Raw genomic sequence first — 24550 nt, 5'->3', positions numbered from 1 at the left:
CCCCCCTTCTCCTAAGTGACAGCGTCTTGTCCTCCCCCCTTCTCCTAAGTGACAGCGTCTTGTCCTCCCCCCTTCTCCTAAGTGACAGCGTCTTGTCCTCCCCCCTTCTCCTAAGTGACAGCGTCTTGTCCTCCCCCCCCTTCTCCTAAGTGACAGCGTCTTGTCCTCCCCCCCTTCTCCTAAGTGACAGCGTCTTGTCCTCCCCCCTTCTCCTAAGTGACAGCGTCTTGTCCTCCCCCCTTCTCCTAAGTGACAGCGTCTTGTCCTCCACCCCCCCTTCTCCTAAGTGACAGCGTCTTGTCCTCCACCCCCTTCTCCTAAGTGACAGCGTCTTGTCCCCCCCTTCTAAGTGACAGCAACTTGTCCTCCCCCTTCACCTATGTGACAGCGTCTTGTCCACCCCCCCTTCTCCTAAGTGACAGCGTCTTGTCCTCCCCCCTTCTCATATGTGACAGCGTCTTGTCCTCCCCCCATCTCCTATGTGACAGCGTCCTGTCTTCCCCCCTTCTCTTATGTGACAGCGTCTTGTCCTCCCCCTTCTCCTAAGTGACAGCGTCTTGTCCTCCCCCCTTCTCCTAAGTGACAGCGTCTTGTCCTCCCCCCCTTTCTCCTAAGTGACAGCGTCTTGTCCTCCCCCCTTCTCCTAAGTGACAGCGTCTTGTCCCCCCCTTCTCCTAAGTGACAGCGTCTTGTCCCCCCCTTCTCCTTAGTGACAGCGTCTTGTCCTCCCCCCTTTCTCCTAAGTGACAGTGTCTTTTCCCCCCTTCTCCTAAGTGACAGCGTCTTGTCCCCCCTTCTCCTAAGTGACAGCGTCTTGTCCCCCCTTCTCCTAAGTGACAGCGTCTTGTCCCCCCTTCTCCTAAGTGACAGCGTCTTGTCCCCCCTTCTCCTAAGTGACAGCATCTTGTCCCCCCTTCTCCTAAGTGACAGCGTCTTGTCCCCCCTTCTCCTAAGTGACAGCGTCTTGTCCCCCCTTCTCCTAAGTGACAGCGTCTTGTCCCCCCTTCTCCTAAGTGACAGCATCTTGTCCCCCCTTCTCCTAAGTGACAGCGTCTTGTCCTCCCCTCCTGCCCGCTTTTCTTCTTTCCATTCAGAAGAAGTGAACATGTGGCTAAGCCAAGCATTCACGACTACAGGGATTGATGTTCGCCAATTCGGCCCATCTAGTCTGCCCAATATTCTAAATACTATGAATAGTCCTTGTCCTTATGTTTTATGAAGGATAGCCTTATGCTTATCACTATCTTACAGTCATGGCCGTAAATGTTGGCACCCCTGAAATTTTTCAAGAAAATGTAGTATTTCTCACAGAAAAGGATTGCAGTAACACATGTTTTGCTATACACATGTTTATTCCCTTTGTGTGTATTGGAACTAAACCAAAAAAGGGAGGAAAAAAAGCAAAGTGGACATAATGTCACCAAACTCCAAAAATGGTCTGGACAAAATTATTGGCACCCTTAAAGGGGTACTCCGCCCCTAGACATCTTATCCCCTATCCAAAGGATAGGGGATAAGATGTTAGATCGCCGTGGTCCTGCTGCTGGGGACCCCCGGGATCTCGGCTGCGGCACCCCGCTATCATTACTGCACAGAGCAAATTCGCTCTGTGCGTAATGACCAGCGATACAGGGGCCAGAGCATCGTTACATCACGGCTCCGCTCCCTTGTGATGTAACGGCCCGCCCCCTCAATACAAGCCTATGAGAGGCTATCACGCCCCCTCCCATAGACTTGCATTAAGGGGCGGGCTGTGATGTCACAAGGGGGCGGAGCCGTGACGTCATGATGCTACGGCCCCCGTATCGCTGGTCATTACGCACGGAGGGAGTCTGCTCTGTGCCGTAATGATAGCAGGGTGCCGCAGCCGAGATCCCGGGGGTCCCCAGCAGCATTGCACACCCTTTGGAAAAAATTACTGAAATCTTAAAGAACTGTTATTTTCCCCCTGGTGAGTTTAAAGGAGCATCACATGCTTGAAACAATCTTATTTTTCCACAATTTTGAAAGGGTCTCAATAATTTTGTCCAGACCATTTTTGGAGTTTGGTGACATTATGTTCAATTTGCTTTTTTTCCTCCTTTTTTGGTTTAGTTCCAATACACACAAAGGGAATAAACGTGTGTATAGCAAAACATGTGTTACTTCATTTTCTAGAAAAATTTCAGGGGTGCCAACATTTATGGCCATGACTGTATATATGCCAAAGTCTGCATGTAAATACATACAGTATGAGGCTTCTTTCACACTACAAAATCCTCCATTTTTAAACATCCGTAGGAAGATCCGTGTGAAAATCAGCTGAAAACGGCAGTAACAAAATCCTATACGTCCGTTCGAAAATCCCATTATAGTCTATGGGATTTTCTAATATTCGTATTAATCCGTTACAGACTGTTAGTTTGTTACGGAAGATAGTTACGGAAGCAATAGTTCATGAACTATTTCTTCCATAACTATCTTCCGTAACAAACTAACGTCCATTATCTATAACTGATTATTATGGATATAAAAAAATCCCATAGACTATAATGGGATTTTCTAACGGACCTATAGGATTTTGTTACTGCCGTTTTCAGCTGATTTTCACACGAATCTTCCTACGAATGTTTAAAAATGGAGGATTTTGTAGTGTGAAAGAAGCCTAATGTTCCTAGAACTAGATTTTTTTTCTTAAAGCAGTTTTAACATAATAGGGGATAGCAAGCTGATTGGTGGAGGTCGGACCACTGGGACCCCCACTGAACATAAGATCCCTTGTACCCTGGGTGAATGGATCAGCATTGTGCATGTTTGGCTCCATCTCCATTCACTCTCAATGGGCCTTCTGAAGAAAGGTGAGTACCGCACATTGGAAATCCCAACAAGGGTGACGGGAGAAGTGCACAAGCATGTACTCTGTCCCATGAAAGGGATTGTTCAGCAATAGCAAAACGGCGAATTTCTTAAAAAAAAAAACAGCACCACACCTGTCCTCAGGTTGTGTGTTGTATTACAACTTGACTCGATTCACTTCAATGGAACTGAGCTGTAATACCACACACAACCTGCAGACAAATGTGTTTTTTTTTTTTCTATTGCTTGATAACCTGGGACGAAGGGACTTCCATTCTGATGGTCCCAGCAGACACCAGTCAGCTAGTTGTTACCTATTTTGTGGATAGGAGATAATTTTCACTCTTGGATATCCCCTTTAACTTCTGCAAATATCTGCGATCTTTAGACCTGTTTATTAATGTCTTCTACATTTTAGGTCTCTGAATTGTTCAGCAGTAGGAAGGAACATTCAGGAATGTCGGGTATTGACGCATGGACTGACCCACCTTATGAGAAGACCTTGTGAACAGGACACATTCCCTGAGATGACCCAGCGGACTCATTGTGTATACTAGACTCTAATAAGTATATAGCAGAGGTCAGTATCACGTTTCTCTGTATATCTCTCTTTATACCTGGTACTAGGATTCACGCTCCAGGGAACTTTGTGTTGCTGTAATTTTATTGCCTAGTTGTGTGTTTGTTTGGTCCTTGTTGTATCTAATATTAGAGCTGCACATTTCATGAGTACAGTTGTTGTATTTACTCTTTTATTCTACAGTCCACATCTAGAATTAAAGGGGTAGTTCCATTAACCCCTTAACGACAATGGACGTAATTTACGTCATGGTGCCATGGTACTTAACGCACCATGACGTACATTTATGCGCCACCATGATCTGGTGCTCGCGTCAAATTCGGCAGGTCCCGGCTCTGGGACCCACCGGAAATGGCGGACCTCTGAGATCGCGGGGATGTCAATTTAACCCCTCAGATGCCGTGATCAATACAGATCACGGCATCTGCGGCAGTGCAGTACTTCGGCTGATCGGGGATCCAATCATCCAGCATGGCAGCCGGAGGTCCCCTCACCTGGCTCCGACCGTCTCCCGGGGTCTTCTGCTTTGGTCTGAGATCGAGCAGACCAGAGCAGAAGATCACCAATAATACTGATCAGTGCTATGTCCTATACATAGCACTGAACAGTATTAACAATAAAATGATTGCTATAAATAGTCCCCTATGGGGACTATTAAAGTGTGTTTAAAAAAAAAAAAAATAAATCCCCTCCCCCCCCCAATAAAAAAGTAAAACGTCTTTTTTTCCCATTTTACCCCCAAAAAAGCGTAAAAAAACCCATAATTAATACACATATTTGGTATCGCCGTATGCGTAAAAGTCTGAACTATTAAAATATATTGTTAATTATCCCATACTGTGGTGAACGGCGTAAACGTAAAAAAAAAAAAAAATCCAAAATTGCTTTTTTGTCACATTTTTTCCAAATTTTTTTTTAATAAAGAGTAAAACCTAAGCAAAAGTGGTACTGATAAAAACGACAGATCATGGAGATACACAGGTTGTGCTCTGACACTTACCCTGGATAGGTGGTACATTTTCCTAAATAGGATTACCCCTTTAATGTACATTAATAGTTGACTTTGTACAGTAAATACTTTGCATCACTTGCATTGTACTAATCCTCCCGTTACCAATGATGGCTCAAAGCTGCCTTCACAATTCTGCAGGAATCATCTTTGCCCTCGATACTGTACAGAAAGCAAACTCTTCCTCTGCTCTAAAGCTGTTCAGATAAGCCATAAGGCCTTAAGCTTCTCCTCCATTCCCAGTGACAACCCCGAGAAATGTCAGTTCAGCTCTAGGATAATAATACAGGCTGTAACTCGGGATTAGTACTAGATAATGCAACTCATTTACAAAGATGCTTAACTTGTCTCTGTAGATTATCTATATATATATAAAACTCAATGGGGGAGATTTATCAAAACCTGTGCAGAGGAAGAGTGGTGCAGTTGCCCATAGCAACCAATCAGATCGCTTCTTTCATTTTCCACAGGCCTCTTTAGAGGCCTGTGGAAAATGAAAGAAGCAATCTGATTGGTTGCTATGGGCAACTGCACCACTCTTCCTCTGCACAGGTTTTGATAAATCTCCCCCAATATGTGTGTGTATGTATATATGTGTGTATGTATGTATGTGTGTGTGTGTGTGTGTGTGTGTGTGTATATGTGTGTGTGTGTGTGTGTATATGTGTGTGTATGTATATATGTGTGTGTATGTATATATGTGTGTGTGTGTGTATGTATGTATGTATGTGTGTGTGTGTGTGTGTGTGTGTATATGTGTGTGTGTGTGTGTGTGTGTGTATATGTGTGTGTGTGTGTGTGTATATGTGTGTGTATGTATATATGTGTGTGTGTGTGTGTGTATGTATATATGTGTGTGTGTGTATATGTGTGTGTATGTGTGTGTGTGTATATATGTGTGTGTGTATGTGTATGTGTGTGTATGTATATATGTATGTATGTATGTGTGTATGTATGTATGTGGGTGTATGTATGTGGGTGTGTGTTCCAGCATCACGTCCAAACGGCTAAAGATATTAACATGAAACTTGGCACACATGTTACTTATATGTCAACAACAAACATAGGAGAGGTGATTTAACCCTTACTCACCCCATTTGCCAGGGGCGGGGTTTATGTTTAAAGTCCCATACAAGTCTATGGGAAATATATGTTACTGCATAACTTCCAAACGGCTTGAGATATTTCGATAATACTTGGTCACATGTTACTTATATGTCCACTTAAAATATAGGATATTTAATTTAACCCTTAACTACCTCCATTTGTGAGGGTCGGGGCTTTTGTTTAAAGTCCCATGCAAATCAATGGGAAATGTATGTTCTCACATAACTTCTGCACGGCTGGAGATATTTCAATAACTGGTACACATATTACGGGTCAGGATATGAGGACGGGATGGGAGGACGCAATAGGAGGTCGGTATAAGAGGTCAGGATAGGAGGTCGGGATAGGAGGATGGGATAGGACGTTGATATAGGAGGATGGGATAGGAGGTCGAGATATGAGGTCGGGATAGGAGGACGGGATAGGAGGTCAGGATAGGATTGTGGGATAGGAGGTTGGGATATGACAACAATATATGAGGACGGGATATGAAGTCAAAAGCTTCCTCCTTTGTTTATTTTCCTCCCCAACAAGGATTAGGAAGGAAAAACCGGGCAACGCCGGGTACTCAGCTAGTATCTGAATAAATGTTAGGACTGGTGAGGCACTGGAGGATTGCATGGAACACATTTTGCAACTTATATATTTGAACACATATTGGGTCAGTTTCGAAATGTCTCTATATCTTTTCATTACTAATATATTTCCATTTTTTTTTTTTATATTTTAGTTCATTATGACTGCAGCCGCTGCTGTGAGTCCGAGTGAGTACTTGCAGCCAGCTGTTTCCGCTTCCCAGGTCAGTTGGTTTTTGTAGACAAGATGGAAGAAAAATAACAAAACTCATTTTTTTTTGTCTTGTTCACAGCGCTCTCTGCTGACACCTCTGTTCGTGTCAGGAACTGTCCAGAGCAGTATAGGTTTGCTACGGGGATTTTCTCCTGCTCTGGACAGTTCCTGATACGGGCATCAGGTGTCAGCAGAAAGCACTGTGGACAAGACATAAAAGAAATTAAAAAAATAAAGATTTTCCTCTGTAGCATACAGCTGCTAAAAAGTACTGAAAGGATTAAGATTTTTAAATAGAAGTCATTTACAAATCTGTTTAACTTTCTGGCACCAGTTGATTTAAAAAAAAAAAAATGTTTTCCACTGGAGTAACCCTTTATTCATGTGTGTTTTTTGTAAGTATAGCAACTATTTTCTATGTTTTATTCAATCCATGCAGGACACACAGCCCTCTCCGTTGGCTCTCCTGGCAGCCACGTGCAGTAAGATTGGTCCCCCTGCAGTCGAAACAGCTGTGACTCCTCCGGCACAACAACGCCCAACTCGGAAAAGGCTAATACCCATAAAACCTGCACCATTACCATTGAGTCCAGGGAAACAAAGTATAGGACTTTTATCTGCCAAAGGAAATGTGATCCAGCTTCCACAATTGGGGACAGGAAACGGGCAGCTCTTTTTCACCATACAGAACCCAGTGAGCAAGACTGGACACTATCAAGCTTCACAGACCTCCCCTCAGGCAGTTCCACAGACTCTGGGCACTCAGTATCAGATTATTAATTCCACTGATGGTGGAACAACCCTTCAGATTGCCCCAGCCACCAGTTCTACAAAACATGTGCCCATAAAACCTGCCCCTCCACACAAAAACAGCAATGTTATGAAGTTGACTGGAACTGCTGGCAGCAACGTCACTTTGGCACTCCCTCTCAGTAACCTGGCAGACACCTCCACAGACACTAGCAGTCAGCTTGTTTCTAGCAGACAGAGTAAAAAGCCTCGTAGGAAGCCTCTTCCACCAGGGCCGACGCCTGGTTCTCCTACTCAGGAGCAGGTGGAGACTGTATTAATAGAAACAACTGCAGACAATATCCTACAGGCTGGAAACAACCTGCTGATTGTTCAGAGTCCCAATGCCGGTCAGCATGCCGTACTTCAGCTTGTTCAGCCCAAGGCTGAAACACAACTAGTGCAAATACCACAACAGGCTTTGAGAGTGGTACAGGCAGCATCCGCTACACTGCCAACAGTGCCACAGAAACCAATGCAAAGTGTCCACAACACAGACAGTACTCCCACACAGGTACGGAAACACATTGTCTGTCTCTTGCTTGTTGATGTATGTATTTGGATAGTCTTTCAGCAAATTGTTACCAGTATACGTGTGTAACACAGTGGTTGGATAAACAATAAAGGTGGAGGCAATGTAGCGGAACCAGAACTCCTGTCTCTCGGTCTGGAGGACCCAAACAGGCATTACAAGGCAGCACTGATGTCACTGAGATCTGTGTAATGCAATGTTTCCCAACCAGGGCACCTGCAGATGTTATATTTCTCCGTAGATTTTGTGGTAAAATGAGTGATGTCACTTGAATGGGAGTACACTGCAGTACCTTGCACCACAGCTACTAATAGTATAGCAGTTGCAGGTACAGAGGATTTATGAGGCTTAATCCTTTAACAACCCAGCCTGTTTAGGCCTCGAGAAAGCAGCAATTAAAAAAAAACAAAAAACGAGATATCGGTGCAGCTGTTCCGGAGGCATCCATTTTGATTTTAATATGGTAATTATTTTTTTTTATTTTCAATGGAGGCGGGCTACTGCTGTATGTGCGATAACCTCGCCCCATCCGGTGATGACCAATAACTCTTCTGCCCTCCATATATATATTCATCCCCTCTTCCGGGGTTCTCATCTGGAGCAGGTGTAGAAAGCATTACACATACAGCAGCAGTCGGCCTCTATTGAACAGAAAAATAAATTACCACATAAGCAACAAGATGAATATACTGCAACAATTTTTTTTTTCCGGTAAAAAGCGTTAGTGAGGGCGACCCTATTTCATTCTGACCCTTATAATTTAACATTTTTTTTTTTTGCATAGTTTTGATCAGCTAGATTGGCGCTCTGCTGGTACAGCCTGCCTGAGGCAGACTGTATGGCAAATCTTATAATGACAGGAACAGAGGCTTTCAGCAGACATGGTATCCAGCCGTCACCCAGATAATATGTTGGGGAGGTGCTGGTCAGGCAGCTGAGAGGCACTGTTTCTGTAAATTCACTTCTTTAATATTGTGATCACTTTTGATTTCTGTATTTAAGGAGTAAAATGACCGATATCCGCGATCACACAGATGTTTGTCATTGGCGGTGTGTAGCGGCTGCTTATAGCAGCCATCACTCATTGTCTGTGATACAAGAACAGTTGCATGGCATACAATTTTTGTCATGTTGTGCCAAGGCACAGACGGCTGCGACAAAAATGTATGTCATAGGTCATTGAGTCAATTAAGGGATCACAGGAGTGCCACAGCCCTTCAGACAGCTGATTTATGTGCTGCTGAGAGTCCAAACAATTGGTCATCCATTTTTTAAGGCCCAAAAACCCTCTTAACTGACTGAAATAATTTAATAAGGTCAGAAGTAATTTATTTTGAGGTTATAGGTCCTCATTACTTTATGGGGGTGAATTATCATTCCCTGCACCAGCGCAGAGTGACTGGTGCAAAAAAAAAGAAATTGTACAATTTTGCCACTAGTGCAGGGAATGATAAATCCCCCTTCTCCTATATGTTTTCTGATATAAGTATCTGCCTTTTTTTTCCATATCTGATATACTTTTTCCTTTTACAGTTCTACTTCCGCACATCTACAGGAGATTTACAGACACTGATGTTGCAAGAGTCTACACCTCAGCCATGCTCCATGGGAGGCACAGGGTCCTTGCCAACACTATCTGCTACTCCAACTAAGAAAAATGTCACTCGCAAAGAGCGGTCCTTAGCCAAAATTGCTCCAGCGGGGAGCGTTATTAACCTGAATACAGCACAGCTGTCGGCCACCGCACAGGGTATACAAACTATCAGTATCAATGGCGTCCCAGTGCAAGGAGTACCCGTAACCATCACCAATGCTGCAGGTGTATATCCCAGTGTGAGCATGTAGCCAAACAAAGTCCTAAGCTACAGCCCTTACCTCCTGAACATTTCACAGATTAATTTGTTTTGGTTGATTTCTCCTTCTATTAAATGAATCAACACACCCTTGTGCTTGTGTATCCAATCAGGGCATCAGCAAATCAGTGTGCAGAACGTGTCCAGTAATAACGTTGCCATCAGTGGCCTCAGCCCTTCCCAGATACAGCTACAGATGGAACAGGCCTTGTCTGGGGAGCTACAACCAGGAGAGAAGAGGAGGAGGGTGGCCTGTACATGTCCAAACTGCAAGGACAGGGAGAAGGGGTGAGAGTGATGCAGCAGAGCTGTGTGAGGCCAGTCATGTAAGGGGCACAGGTGGGCGGGGGGTTGATGGAGGGGATTATTGTGCTGAGGAGAGACACTCTCTCCCTCTCAGCAGGTGGGGCCCCCCTGGCAGAAAGAGGCACGTGTGTCACATCCCTGAATGCGGGAGAACATTTCGCAAGACTTCACTCTTGAGAGCCCATGTCCGTCTGCACACCGGGGAGAGGCCGTTCGTGTGCAACTGGGGACACTGTACAAAGAGGTTCACCCGCAGCGATGAGCTGCAACGGCACGCACGCACGCACACAGGTGTGTGACGCATGTATGCACGCATGCACGTGTAAGGCACCCACATGTATGACATGTATACTGATTTTCCTCTGCTGTCCCTGCACAGGTGACAAGCGCTTTGAATGCCCTCACTGTCAGAAGAGGTTCACACGCAGCGACCATGTCAGCAAGCACTTCAAGACACACCTCGTGCCAAAGAAGCTGTAATGCAAGCGAAAACCATCTTAACTCTGTGGGACCCCAAAATGATGCCACTGCGTTCCAAGATGGAACTCCAGCTATGCTTGGGATACACCGAAAATACCATGCCTAATAACGCTAGTAGTGACTATCACCACTTCCTAGAAGCTGTCTTACTGCTGGAGCGCCCCCAACAGGCAGATGGTAGAGTTTTCAAGACCACCATGAGTTCTGTGCTGAGAAAAAGATGTCCACAGATTGTAGACTACAGATCCGCTCTGTATACGTCAGCATCATTAAGAGGAAAGGACTCTTCAGCATAGTATTTACTATTGCTATCAAACATGAAGGATTTCACTGGGGGAAGAGCGTGCGTACATTACCTGACAACAACCTGTTGGCTGGACCAGAACATTCCATGTTTACACTGCTCTCCCCCTTTTAAGGAAGGTGCCTTAATATATCTCCCCTCTTCCAATATTTTTAAGTGTAAGAGCTTAAGGCCGGGTTCACACATCAAAATCTCCACCCGATATTCAAGCTGAAGATCCTGAGGATAGCCAGTGCCAGCATTAGGACCGTGTGGACTGCATAGTCGTCCCCATAGACCGCAATTCGTTTCTGAACAGTTCTGCCAAAAGAATGAACATTCCGTCTATGGGGACAGCAATGCAGTATGTTCGGTCCTAGCAGGGACTTCTGGCTTCCCTAGGAATCTTGGCTGGAATTCCAGTCGGAGATTCCGTGGTGTGAACCCGGCCTAACTGTGCTTGCGCTAATCTTGCATTAATACCTGCTCTACCAGTTTCTGGCCAGGAATTTCCCCAGCTCTCCATAACAAAGAAGCAGAAATCACTGCTCCGTGTACTTTCTAATACCTGGGCCTTTGTGCCAGAAGATCATTGTTCCTTTCTATTCAGTATGTATACGACTTCAGTTGTATTTGCATTGTTAGCTATCACCAAACTCTTAATTTAAATAAAAGAGGGGATTTCACTTGAACACTGTGTATGATAGAGGTGAGAGCTCAGAGACCGTCAGTGTTGTACAATTTGTTATGGGAAAAAAAAATCTACTTACTGACACACGTAACACGTTTCATTGCAGCACTAGAGGCCGCTACTTGCGATTGCACTTCCGAATTGTAGTTTAAACAGTGGCAGGTCCCTAAAACTATCATTTTTTCCCCCATAGAGCTCTTATTTCACTGTTTCTTATCAGTCAATGTTTAACCCCTTAACGACGCAGGACGTAAATGTACGTCCTGATGACGTGGTACTTAACGCACCAGGACGTACATTTACGTCCAGAGCATAACCGCGGGCATCGGAGCGATGCCGGCATCATGCGTGGCAGGTCCCGGCTGTGGATCGCAGCCAGGGACCCGCCAGTAATGGCGGACACCCGCGATCCTGCGGATGTCCGCCATTAACCCCTCAGATGCCGTGATGAATACCGATCACGGCATCTGCAGCATCTCTGTCACTTAACAGGATGATCAGATCGCCTGCAGCGCTGCCGCGGTGATCCGATCATCCTGCACGGCAGACGGAGGTCCCCTCACCTGGCTCCACTGTCTTCCGGGAGTCTTCTGTTCTGATCTGCCTTCCCGCAGACCAGAGCAGAATATGACCGATAACCCTGATCAGTGCTGTGTCCTATACATAGCACTGAACAGGATTAGCAATCGAGTGATTGCTTTAAATAGTCCCCTATAGGGACTATTAAAGGGTAAAAATTAAAGTAAAAAAAAATGTGAAAAACCCCCTCCCCCAATAAAAACGTAAATTGTCCCATTTTCCCTCCAAAAAGTGTAAAAAATTTTTTTTATATACATATTTGGTATCGCCGAGTGCGTAAATATCCGAACTATTAAAATAAAATGTAAATGATCCCGTACGGTGAACGGCGTGAACGTAAAAAAAAAAGGCCAAAATAGCTGCTTTTTTTTATAACATTTTATTCCCAAAAAAATTAATAAAAAAGGTAATAAAAGTTTTGTATAAGCAAATATGGTATTAATAAAAAGTACAGATCATGGCGCAAAAAATGAGCCCTCATACCGCCGCTTATACGGAAAAATGAAAAAGTTATATGTCTTCAAAATAGGGGGATTTTAAACGTACTAATTTGGTTAAAAAGTTTGCAATTTTTTTTAAGCGCAACAGTAATAGAAAAGTATGTTATCATGGGTATCATTTTAATCGTATTGACCCAGAGAATAAAGAACACGTCATTTTTACCATAAATTGTACGGCGTGAAAACAAAACCTTCCAAAATTTGCAAAATCACGGTTTTCTTTTAAATTTCCCCACACAAATAGTATTTTTTTGGTTGCACCATACATTTTATGATATAATGAGTGATGTCATTACAACGGACAACTGGTCGCGCAGAAAACAAGCCCTAATACTAGTCTGTGGATGAAAATATAAAAGAGTTATGATTTTTTGAAGGGGAGGAGGAGAAAATGTAAAAATAAAATTGTCTGAGTCCTTAATGTCCAAATGGGCTGAGTCCTTAAGGGGTTAAAGGGGTACACCCATGGAAAACTTTTTTATTTTTTTTATCAACTGGTGTCAAAGTTAAACAGATTTGTAAAAATCTTAATCCTTCCAGTACTTTTAAGGGGCTGTATACTACAGAGGAAATGCTTTTCTTTTTAGATTTCTCTGATGTCATGACCACAGTGCTCTCTGGTGACCTCTGCTGTCGATTTTAGGAACTGTCCAGAGCAGGAGAAAATCCCCATAGCAAACATATGCTGCTATGGACAGTTCCTAAAATGGACGGCAGAGGTCGGCAGAGAGCACTGTGGTCATGACATCAGAGAAATCTAAAAAGTAAAGCATTTCCTCTGTAGTATACAGCCCCTAAAAAGTACTGGAAGGATTAAGATTTTTTAATAGAAGTAATTTACAAATCTGTTTAACTTTCTGGCATCAGTTGATTTAAAAAAATAAAAAATTCCACGGGAGTACCCCTTTAACGGGGTACTACACTGGCCAGCGTTCGTAAGTAAATGTTCTGGATGCTGTTTTCGCGCTGCGGGGGTCGGCCATGCCCCCTCAATGCAAGTCTATGGGAGGAGCCGTGAAGTCACGAGGGGCTTGGCCGACCCCCGCAGTGCGAAAACAGCATTCGGAACATTTACTTCTGAACGCTGGCCAGTGGAGTACCCCTTTAAGGCTAAGTTCACACACAGCAGATTTGATGCAAAAATGTTCCATGGCAGACCAGCACCTAATGATGCCTAATTTACTATAAGAAGCACCTAACTATAGGATGCACCTCAGGTTTTCAAAAAGGAAAATCTAAGAAATTCCCTGGTGGTATAAGAATGTGGAGGTGTCAATGTCACTAACTTTGATGATTTAAGAGTTAAAGAGAGGGTTAAGTCATATCATTTTAATCCAACAATATCTAATAATGTGAGGAGCCTCTTCATCCTGTACAAATACTTCTGAAAATGTCCAGTATTGGTCCCGATACCAGTATTGGTACATCCCTAAATATATATTTCTTCTAGGGATCGACCAATTATCGGTTCGGCCGATATTCACGATTTTGGACATTATCGGTATCGGCAATTACCTTGCCGATAATGCCAACACCCCCCGCCCTGCCTACCCGGCCAGAGACTACCACCGCCGCTGCCCTATTGCCTCCCCCATCCCTGGTTTTATAATTGCCTGTTCCCGGGGTCCGCGCTACTTCTGGCTCCTGCGCGCTGTGCAGCGCAATGACGAGTGACGTCCTCAACGCGACATCACCATCAGTGACAGCTCAGGACGCCGCCGGAACCAGAAGTAGCGCGGACCCGGGAACAGGTAATTATAAAACCGGGGATGGGGGAGGCAATAGGGCAGCGGCGGTGGTGGTTGGACTAGGGAGGACAGGCAGGGGGAGAGAAGCAGGCGGCGGCCTCCGACCCCGCAAAAGCCGCTGCAGTTCATTGATTTAAAGCGCCCGCTTTAAATCATTCATCTGCAGGGCCGAGTGGGGGGCAAATAGCCGATAACTTATACTGGAATATCGGTATAAGTTATCGGCTATCTGCCTGAAAGGTCACAGGTTATCGGTATCTGCCCTAAAAAAATCGATATCGGTCGATCTCTAATTTCTTCACTTATTTTTTTTCTAACACTTCATGACGTTCTATATATCCACAATGCCCTTCAGCATGCATATCCTACACAGCACTGCTTCACATACATTACAGAACCATACAGCTCTGCGGCACATATACAGCCCTAATACACGTACACACACATACTTGGGACTGAACACGTGCTCATGACATAATGAATGACCCTGCGGCTTTACAGGACCTTTTTATTTAGACAGACGTATTGTTTCTCGAGGAACTTGCTGACTTTGCTTGTGAATTTTTTGCATTTCTTCACTTTCACATTGAGATTGGGGAACTGCAACAAATCCCTTTTTTAAAGCAGAAACTCTCATGTTCCATGCTCAGTTTCCACAGTGTGTAGATCAGTGGTCTCCAACCTGCGGACCTCCAGATGTTGCAAAACTACAACTCCCAGCATGCCCGGACAGCCAACGGCTGTCCGGGCATGCTGGGAGTTGTAGTTTTGCAACATCGAGGTCCGCAGGTTGAAGACCACTGGTGTAGATAGTAAAAACCTCATTTGCTTTTCTGTTACGGTGTTCCACAGCAAATCCATAACATGTGAGCTTAGTATAAGGCCAGTTTTACACATGCATTTTTAAGTCCGTTTTATGACTGGAAGACAGTTTCTCAACCAGTGTGCCTCCAGCTGTTGCAAAACTACAACTCCCAGCATGCCCAGATTTTGCCAGAAGTCCCAGCAGGCAAGTCTCGGGCTGTAAAGTTGCCGGCAGATTTAAAGGAGTAGTCCAGTGGTGAACAACTTTTCCCCTATCCTAAGGATAGGGGATAAGTTGCAGATCCCGGGGGATCCGACCGCTGGGGCCCCCCGCGATCTCCTGTACGGAGCCCCGACAGCCCGCGGGAAGGGGGCGTGTCGACCTCCGCACGAAGCGGCGGCCGACACACCCCCTCAATACAACTCTATGGCAGAGCCTTCGGCAATCTCCGGCTCTGCCATTGAGATGTATTGAGGGGGCGTGTCGGCCGCTGCTTCGTGCGGAGGTCGACACCCGCTATCTGGCCATAGAGCCTGGCCCCCGTACAGAGAGATCGCAGGGGGCCCCAGCAGTCGGACCCCCCCGCGATCTCAAACTTATACCCTATCCTTAGGATAGGGGATATGTTTTTCACCACTGGACTACCCCTTTAAACATGTCTCTTAACAGAAGACTGATGAGGGGTTAATGGGTTAAATACATACCTACAGATCGGCATCTATCTTCAGAGAATTGCGCGGGCCCGCCGGCTCAATTTGAATACTAATTATCACGTGAGCGATCAGTCGGCACAGCGCTCACATGACCCGTGACAATGAATATTCATATTGAGCCGGTGGTCCCGCCTCCAGCGCGCAATTCTCTGAAGATGGATGCCGATCTTTGGAGGGAAAAGATCTCCGGAATGCAGGTATGTATTTAACCCATTAATCCCTCATCAGTCTCCTGTTCATTCACACTATAACCCAGCATATTGGGTTTAGTGTAGGTGAACAGGTGACAGTTTTCCTTTAATTTTTATAATGGGAGTGGCTATCAGGTGATGGGTGGGATTATATAGTCAGAGGGTATGTAACCAAGGTTGAACTTTGTGGCCTCAATGCTAAGTCCAGGTTCACACCGCGTAATCTCCGGACGGGCAAAATCTGGCTGGAGATTCCGAGTGTGGGCAGCGCCAACTAAATTAGTCGGCACTAGGACCGAACAGACATTGTTGGCCCCATAGACGGCAATTAGAGATGAGCGAACTTACAGTAAATTTGATTCGTCACAAACTTCTCGGCTCGGCAGTTGATGACTTTTCCTGCATAAATTAGTTCAGCTTTCAGGTGCTCCCGTGGGCTGGAAAAGGTGGATACAGTCCTAGAAGACTCTTGCCTAGGACTGTATCCATCTTTTCCAGCCCACCGGAGCACCTGAAAGCTGAACTAATTTATGCAGAAAAAATCAACTGCCGAGCCGAGAAGTTTGTGACGAATCAAATTTACTGTAAGTTCGCTCATCTCTCTAACGGCAATGTCTGCAGAGTGGAAATCTGCCAAATTTTTAGAGGGGATTTTCGGGGGCAGATAGTCTGTTTCGAAAACTCTGCAGTGTGCACTGTGCTGCGGAATCCCATTGCCAGCATTGGAACTCTGCTGCACCGGAATTTCCGAGTGGAATTTCAAAGCAGAAATTTCGTAGCGTAACCCAGGCCTAAAAAAAGGGTCATGTCTGGAGGAAACCAGGCACTGTTGATCACCTGCTTAGTACAGTGATGCATCATGCTGCGGGACAGGGAGACTGGTCGGGGTCAAGGGAAAGCTGAATGGAGCAAAGTACAGAGATATTCTTAATGACAGCCTGATAAAGTGCGCTCTGGACTACAGACTGGGCTGAAGGTTCACCTTCCAACAAGGCAATGTGGGAGATTCATCAAAACTTGTGCAGAGGAAAATCCCACCAATCAAATTTCTTCTTTCATTTTTGAATAGGCCCCTGAAAAATAAAAGAAGCGATCTGATTGGTTGCTATGGGCAACTTTTCCTTTGCACAAGTGTTGATCAATCTCCCCCAATGTCCCTAAGCACAAAGCCAAGACAAATGTTTTCTTCTTAATACATAAAATGTGAAAAATGTGAAAAGGTCTGATAACATTTTAAATGCACTGTAAATGGCTTTATGTAAGGATCAGTCATATCCCTTTAAAGGGGTATTCCGGGTTTTTACATCTTATCCCCTATCCAGAGAATGGGGAATAAGATGTATGATCGCAGGGGACCTTTTGGTCAGTCAGTCACACTTATTCCCTATTCTGTCATTTAAAGGGGTACTCCGCTGCTAGACATCTTATCTCTGTGTTCTCCAAACTGTGGCCCTCCAGATGTTGCAAAACTACAACTCCCAGCATGCCCGGACAGCCAACGGCTGTCCGGGCATGCTGGGAGTTGTAGTTTTGCAACATCTGGAGGGCCGCAGTTTGGAGACCACTGCCCTATCCAAAGGCTAGGGGATGTCTGATCGCGGGGGTCCGACTGGTGGGGCCCCCTACGATCTCCCGTAGCACCCAGCGTTCTAAACAAAGGCCGAGTTCCTGCACTAGTGGTCGTGACTTCACAGCCACGCTCCTCATGACGTCATGCCACGGCCCCGCCATTCATGTCTTTGGGAGGGGGCCCCTCCCAAAAACATGAATGGAGGGGGCGTGACATCACGTCCCCGTCTCGGAAGCAGCGTACGGCACAGAATGCCAAGGGCTGCAAAGAGATCGCGGGGGTGCCCCAGCAGCGGGACCCCTGCGATCATACATCTTATCCCCTATCCTGATGTATAAACCCGGAATACCCCTTTAAATTTCATTGAGTCAGATTCTCTAGAAGGGCCCTTTTCTTTTGCTATTCTATTATAGCCAAATTTAAAAACAGACTAAAGTTTATTTTACCAGTGTTTAAATTTACAGACATCAATAAAACATGCGTATTAAGGGTACGTTCACACCTACAGGATCCTGCGCAGATTTGATGCGCTGGATTTGTAACTGCAGATTAGAAGCGGAGCTCAGTCATTTGGTTTACATTGAAATCTGCAGCAGAAAATCCTGCGCATCAAATCTGCGTACGTGTGAATGTACCCTAAAGTCATTTCGTGCCTCTTGTGGTCATTGGCTGCTTTGGATAATGTTATATCATTCTTTATCCCGGTGGTCCCCAAACTGTGGCCCTCCAGATGTTGCAAAACTACAAGTCCCAGCATGCCTGGACAGCCGTTGGCTGTCCAGGCATGCTGGGAGTTGTAGTTTTGCAACGTCTGGAGGGCCACAGTTTGGGGACCATTGCTTTATCCAGTCAAAGCATTTAGCAGTTAGTTATCTGAAGGCCGTTCTGGGGCCCGTAGTCTGTGATGAACGTCTCTGTTGCCTTTGTTTCAGTGACCGTAGCCTTTTCATTGGGGGACTGTAGTCTCTGAGCCGGGGATTTGGATGTAGGCCTGGGGCAGTGTTTAGCGCCTCCCTCTGTCCAGTCGATGCGTATGGACATCTTTTTCACGGCCCTTCGGGATGTGCCGCATTTACTGTTTATAACCGCATTGAAGTTACAGCCACGACCACAAGCTCTTGTCACATAAGCTGGAAAAAAAAAAATGGGAAGATTAAATGTACAATTAGACGCAATCCACTGCTGACGTGTGGAATTTCTGGGGAACATAAGAGCTTTGTCCTGGTATGGCATTGTTTTTAGAAGCTTAGAATACCCAAAAGACATATGAGCTATCTTTCTAGTCTTTTTGTTCATTTTATAGGTTTCTTTTTCTCCGTATACAGTGTTCCCTCAACATACGATGGTAATCCGCTCCAAATGGACCATCGTTTGTTGAAACCGTCGTTTGTTGAGGGATCCGTGCAATGTAAAGTATAGGACAGTGGTCTACAACCTGCAGACCTCCAGATGTTGCTGATGGTGAATACTTTTGCAAAGCACTGTAGGCAGAATGAAGAAAGCAGCAGAGGAAGGGTTATGAGTATTTATTAGCCGGGCATATTAAAGGACCAAAAGCCGTATCATCTGCATGCCCCCCCCCCCCCCGAACACCAAGCTGCTGATTTGTATAAATGGAAAAATAAGGATAAAAGATAGATGGACGCTGGGGGTAAGTATAACATTAATCAGTGTCACCCGCACTGCAAGTCTGTACCAACAGGTTAGTGCAGGTAACACTCATAACAGATTCTTTCAAGTATAAATATCATATTTACAAACTTCTGATGTCATAAGTTCTGATTAGTGGGGGTCTGTCCCTACTACCCCTCCTCCTATCACATGTCTCACTGTCCCTACTACCCCTCCTCCTATCACATGTCTCACTGTCCCTACTACCCCTCCTCCTATCACATGTCTCACTGTCCCTACTACCCCTCCTCCTATCACATGTCTCACTGTCCCTACTACCCCTCCTCCTATCACGTCTCACTGTCCCTACTACCCCTCCTCCTATCACATGCCTCACTGTCCCTACTACCCCTCCTCCTATCACATGTCTCACTGTCCCTACTACCCCTCCTCCTATCACATGTCTCACTGTCCCTACTACCCCTCCTCCTATCACGTCTCACTGTCCCTACTACCCCTCCTCCTATCACATGCCTCACTGTCCCTACTACCCCTCCTATCACATGTCTCACTGTCCCTACTACCCCTCCTCCTATCACCTGCCTCACTGTCCCTACAACCCCTCCTCCTATCACATGTCTCACTGTCCCTACTACCCCTCCTCCTATCACATGTCTCACTGTCCCTACTACCCCTCCTCCTATCACATGTCTCACTGTCCCTACTACCCCTCCTCCTATCACATGTCTCACTGTCCCTACTACCCCTCCTCCTATCACATGTCTCACTGTCCCTACTACCCCTCCTCCTATCACATGTCTCACTGTCCCTACTACCCCTCCTCCTATCACATGCCTCACTGTCCCTACTACCCCTCCTCCTATCACATGTCTCACTGTCCCTACTACCCCTCCTCCTATCACATGTCTCACTGTCCCTACTACCCCTCCTCCTATCACATGTCTCACTGTCCCTACTACCCCTCCTCCTATCACGTCTCACTGTCCCTACTACCCCTCCTCCTATCACATGCCTCACTGTCCCTACTACCCCTCCTCCTATCACATGTCTCACTGTCCCTACTACCCCTCCTATCACATGTCTCACTGTCCCTACTACCCCTCCTCCTATCACCTGCCTCACTGTCCCTACTACCCCTCCTCCTATCACATGTCTCACTGTCCCTACTACCCCTCCTCCTATCACATGTCTCACTGTCCCTACTACCCCTCCTCCTATCACATGTCTCACTGTCCCTACTACCCCTCCTCCTATCACATGTCTCACTGTCCCTACTACCCCTCCTCCTATCACCTGCCTCACTGTCCCTACTACCCCTCCTCCTATCACATGTCTCTTTGTCCCTACTACCCCTCCTCCTATCACATGCCTCACTGTCCCTACTACCCCTCCTATCACATGCCTCACTGACCCTACCACCCCTCCTCCTATCACATGCCTCACTGTCCCTACTACCCCTCCTCCTATCACATGTCTCACTGTCCCTACTACCCCTCCTCCTATCACTTGTCTCACTGTCCCTACTACCCCTCCTCCTATCACATGTCTCACTGTCCCTACTACCCCTCCTCCTATCACATGTCTCACTGTCCCTACTACCCCTCCTCCTATCACATGCCTCACTGTCCCTACTACCCCTCCTCCTATCACATGTCTCACTGTCCCTACTACCCCTCCTCCTATCACATGTCTCACTGTCCCTACTACCCCTCCTCCTATCACATGCCTCACTGTCCCTACTACCCCTCCTCCTATCACATGTCTCTTTGTCCCTACTACCCCTCCTCCTATTACATGCCTCACTGTCCCTACTACCCCTCCTATCACATGCCTCACTGACCCTACCACCCCTATCACATGCCTCACTGTCCCTACTACCCCTCCTCCTATCACATGCCTCACTGTCCCTACTACCCCTCCTCCTATCACATGCCTCACTGTCCCTATTACCCCTCCTCCTATCACATGTCTCACTGTCCCTACTACCTCTCCTCCTATCACCTGCCTCACTGTCCCTACTACCCCTCCTCCTATCACATGTCTCACTGTCCCTACTACCCCTCCTCCTATCACATGCCTCACTGTCCCTACTACCCCTCCTCCTATCACATGCCTCACTGTCCCTACTACCCCTCCTCCTATCACATGCCTCACTGTCCCTACTACCCCTCCTCCTATCACATGCCTCACTGACCCTACTACCCCTCCTCCTATCACATGCCTCACTGTCCCTACAACCCCTCCTATCACATGTCTCACTGTCCCTACAACCCCTCCTATGACATGCCTCACTGTCCCTACAACCCCTCCTATGACATGCCTCACTGTCCCTACAACCCATCCTATCACATGCCTCACTGTCCCTACTACCCCTCCTCCTATCACATGCCTCACTGTCCCTACTACCCCTCCTCCTATCACATGCCTCACTGTCCCTACTACCCCTCCTCCTATCACATGCCTCACTGTCCCTACTACCCCTCCTCCTATCACATGCCTCACTGTCCCTACTACCCCTCCTCCTATCACATGCCTCACTGTCCCTACTACCCCTCCTCCTATCACATGCCTCACTGTCCCTACAACCCCTCCTATCACATGTCTCACTGTCCCTACAACCCCTCCTATCACATGTCTCACTGTCCCTACAACCCCTCCTATGACATGCCTCACTGTCCCTACAACCCCTCCTATGACATGCCTCACTGTCCCTACAACCCATCCTATCACATGCCTCACTGTCCCTACTACCCCTCCTCCTATCACATGTCTCACTGTCCCTACTACCCCTCCTCCTATCACCTGCCTCACTGACCCTACTACCCCTCCTCCTATCACATGTCTCACTGTCCCTACTACCCCTTCTATCACATGCCTCACTGACCCTACCACCCCTATCACATGCCTCACTGTCCCTACTACCCCTCCTCCTATCACATGCCTCACTGTCCCTACTACCCCTCCTCCTATCACATGCCTCACTGTCCCTACTACCCCTCCTCCTATCACATGCCTCACTGTCCCTACTACCCCTCCTCCTATCACATGCCTCACTGTCCCTACTACCCCTCCTCCTATCACCTGCCTCACTGTCCCTACTACCCCTCCTCCTATCACATGTCTCACTGTCCCTACTACCCCTCCTCCTATCACATGCCTCACTGTCCCTACTACCCCTCCTCCTATCACATGTCTCACTGTCCCTACAACCCCTCCTATCACATGTCTCACTGTCCCTACAACCCCTCCTATCACATGCCTCACTGTCCCTACAACCCATCCTATCACATGCCTCACTGTCCCTACAACCCCTCCTCCTATCACATGCCTCACTGACCCTACTACCCCTCCTCCTATCACATGCCTCACTGTCCCTACTACCCCTCCTCCTATCACATGCCTCACTGACCCTACTACCCCTCCTCCTATCACATGCCTCACTGTCCCTACAACCCCTCCTATCACATGTCTCACTGTCCCTACAACCCCTCCTCCTATCACATGCCTCACTGACCCTACTACCCCTCCTCCTATCACATGCCTCACTGTCCCTACTACCCCTCCTCCTATCACATGTCTCACTGTCCCTACTACCCCTCCTCCTATCACATGTCTCACTGTCCCTACTACCCCTCCTCCTATCACATGCCTCACTGTCCCTACTACCCCTCCTCCTATCACATGCCTCACTGTCCCTACAACCCCTCCTATTACATTTCTCACTGTCCCTACAACCCCTCCTCCTATCACATGTCTCACTGATCCTACTACCCCTCCTATCACATGTCTCACTGATCCTACTACCCCTCCTATCACATGCCTCACTGTCCCTACCACCCCTCCTCCTATCACATGCCTCACTGTCCCTACTACCCCTCCTCCTATCACCTGCCTCACTGTCCCTACTACCCCTCCTCCTATCACCTGCCTCACTGTCCCTACTACCCCTCCTCCTATCACATGTCTCACTGTCCCTACTACCCCCTCCTATCACATGTCTCACTGTCCCTACTACCTCTCCTCCTATCACATGTCTCACTGTCCCTACTACCCCTCCTCCTATCACATGTCTCACTGTCCCTACTACCCCCCCTATCACATGCCTCACTGTCCCTACTACCCCTCCTATCACCTGCCTCACTGACCCTACCACCCCTATCACCTGCCTCACTGTCCCTACTACCCCTCCTCCTATCAAATGTCTCACTGTCCCTACTACCCCCTCCTATCACATGTCTCACTGTCCCTACTACCTCTCCTCCTATCACATGTCTCACTGTCCCTACTACCCCTCCTCCTATCACATGCCTCACTGTCCCTACTACCCCTCCTCCTATCAAATGTCTCACTGTCCCTACTACCCCCTCCTATCACATGTCTCACTGTCCCTACTACCTCTCCTCCTATCACATGTCTCACTGTCCCTACTACCCCTCCTCCTATCACATGTCTCACTGTCCCTACTACCCCTCCTATCACATGCCTCACTGTCCCTACTACCCCTCCTCCTATCACCTGCCTCACTGTCCCTACTACCCCTCCTCCTATCACATGTCTCACTGTCCCTACTACCCCTCCTATCACATGCCTCACTGTCCCTACTACCCCTCCTCCTATCACCTGCCTCACTGTCCCTACTACCCCTCCTCCTATCACATGCCTCACTGTCCCTACTACCCCTCCTCCTATCACCTGCCTCACTGTCCCTACTACCCCTCCTCCTATCACATGCCTCACTGTCCCTACTACCCCTCCTCCTATCACCTGCCTCACTGTCCCTACTACCCCTCCTCCTATCACCTGCCTCACTGTCCCTACTACCCCTCCTCCTATCACATGTCTCACTGTCCCTACTACCCCTCCTCCTATCACATGTCTCACTGTCCCTACTACCCCTCCTATCACATGCCTCACTGTCCCTACTACCCCTCCTCCTATCACCTGCCTCACTGACCCTACTACCCCTCCTCCTATCACATGTCTCACTGTCCCTACTACCCCTCCTCCTATCACATGCCTCACTGTCCCTACTACCCCTCCTCCTATCACATGTCTCACTGTCCCTACTACCCCTCCTCCTATCACATGTCTCACTGTCCCTACTACCCCTCCTCCTATCACATGTCTCACTGTCCCTACTACCCCTCCTCCTTTATCACATGCCTCACTGTCCCTACTACCCCTCCTATCAAATGCCAACTCCAGGCTAAAAATAAACCCCTCCCGTTGGATATCCCCAAAAGGGTGCGTTCACACGGAGTAAATCAAGAGTAATTCACGCCGAAAAATTTTCAGCCGGCAAAAAGATTTTTCTTTTTTTTTGCACGGAATTGGGGGAGAAAGAAGTGAAGGGTTTTCAGCGAATTCCGTGCAAATTGCGCGCGAAAACGATGTCGGGCGGATTTTTTTTTTTACCATTGACTTCTATTGATTTCTGCTAGCAGAATTTCCGCAGTGTGAAAAGGACAGCGGAAAAAACATTAAAGTCAATGGGCAGAGGAGATGTGAATTAATTTGTAGCGGAGAATTCAAGAGGAATTACTCGAATAAATTCCTCT

The 24550-nt window shown here is 46.9% G+C and overlaps 2 protein-coding genes across 14 annotated transcripts in view; one reads left to right on the top strand and one right to left on the bottom strand.

Moving 5' to 3' along the window:
• SP2 (Sp2 transcription factor) overlaps positions 1–11274 on the top strand; it is a 58696-nt gene extending 47422 nt beyond the window's left edge. For 7 of the 10 annotated variants that reach the window (XM_056548470.1, XM_056548471.1, XM_056548467.1 and 4 more), the window contains 7 exons: positions 3254–3415; positions 6262–6330; positions 6760–7623; positions 9175–9460; positions 9608–9782; positions 9895–10091; positions 10180–11274. In XM_056548470.1, coding sequence (XP_056404445.1) covers positions 6268–6330; positions 6760–7623; positions 9175–9460; positions 9608–9782; positions 9895–10091; positions 10180–10280 — 1686 coding nt within the window. In that variant the 5' untranslated portion in view covers positions 3254–3415; positions 6262–6267 and the 3' untranslated portion in view covers positions 10281–11274. Of the gene's footprint in view, positions 1–2701; positions 2838–3253; positions 3416–6261; positions 6331–6759; positions 7624–9174; positions 9461–9607; positions 9783–9894; positions 10092–10179 lie in introns of those variants that run through there. The other 3 variants (XM_056548472.1, XM_056548475.1, XM_056548476.1) reach the window with 3 other exon arrangements.
• Positions 11275–17895: 6621 nt separating this feature from the next.
• The window catches only part of LOC130296510 (uncharacterized), a 29921-nt gene continuing 23266 nt past the window's right edge, over positions 17896–24550 (bottom strand). For all 4 annotated transcript variants that reach the window (XM_056548106.1, XM_056548105.1, XM_056548108.1 and 1 more), the window contains exon 7: positions 17896–18490. In XM_056548106.1, the coding sequence (XP_056404081.1) occupies positions 18219–18490 (272 nt within the window). In that variant the 3' untranslated portion in view covers positions 17896–18218. The remainder of the gene's footprint in view (positions 18491–24550) is intronic.

Source organism: Hyla sarda, chromosome 12 (genome assembly GCF_029499605.1).
Source record: "Hyla sarda isolate aHylSar1 chromosome 12, aHylSar1.hap1, whole genome shotgun sequence".
In the NCBI taxonomy this organism is placed as follows: domain Eukaryota; kingdom Metazoa; phylum Chordata; class Amphibia; order Anura; family Hylidae; genus Hyla; species Hyla sarda.
The sequence above is the reverse complement of the archived record's forward strand: the minus strand, read 5'-3'. Positions and strand labels throughout refer to the sequence as shown.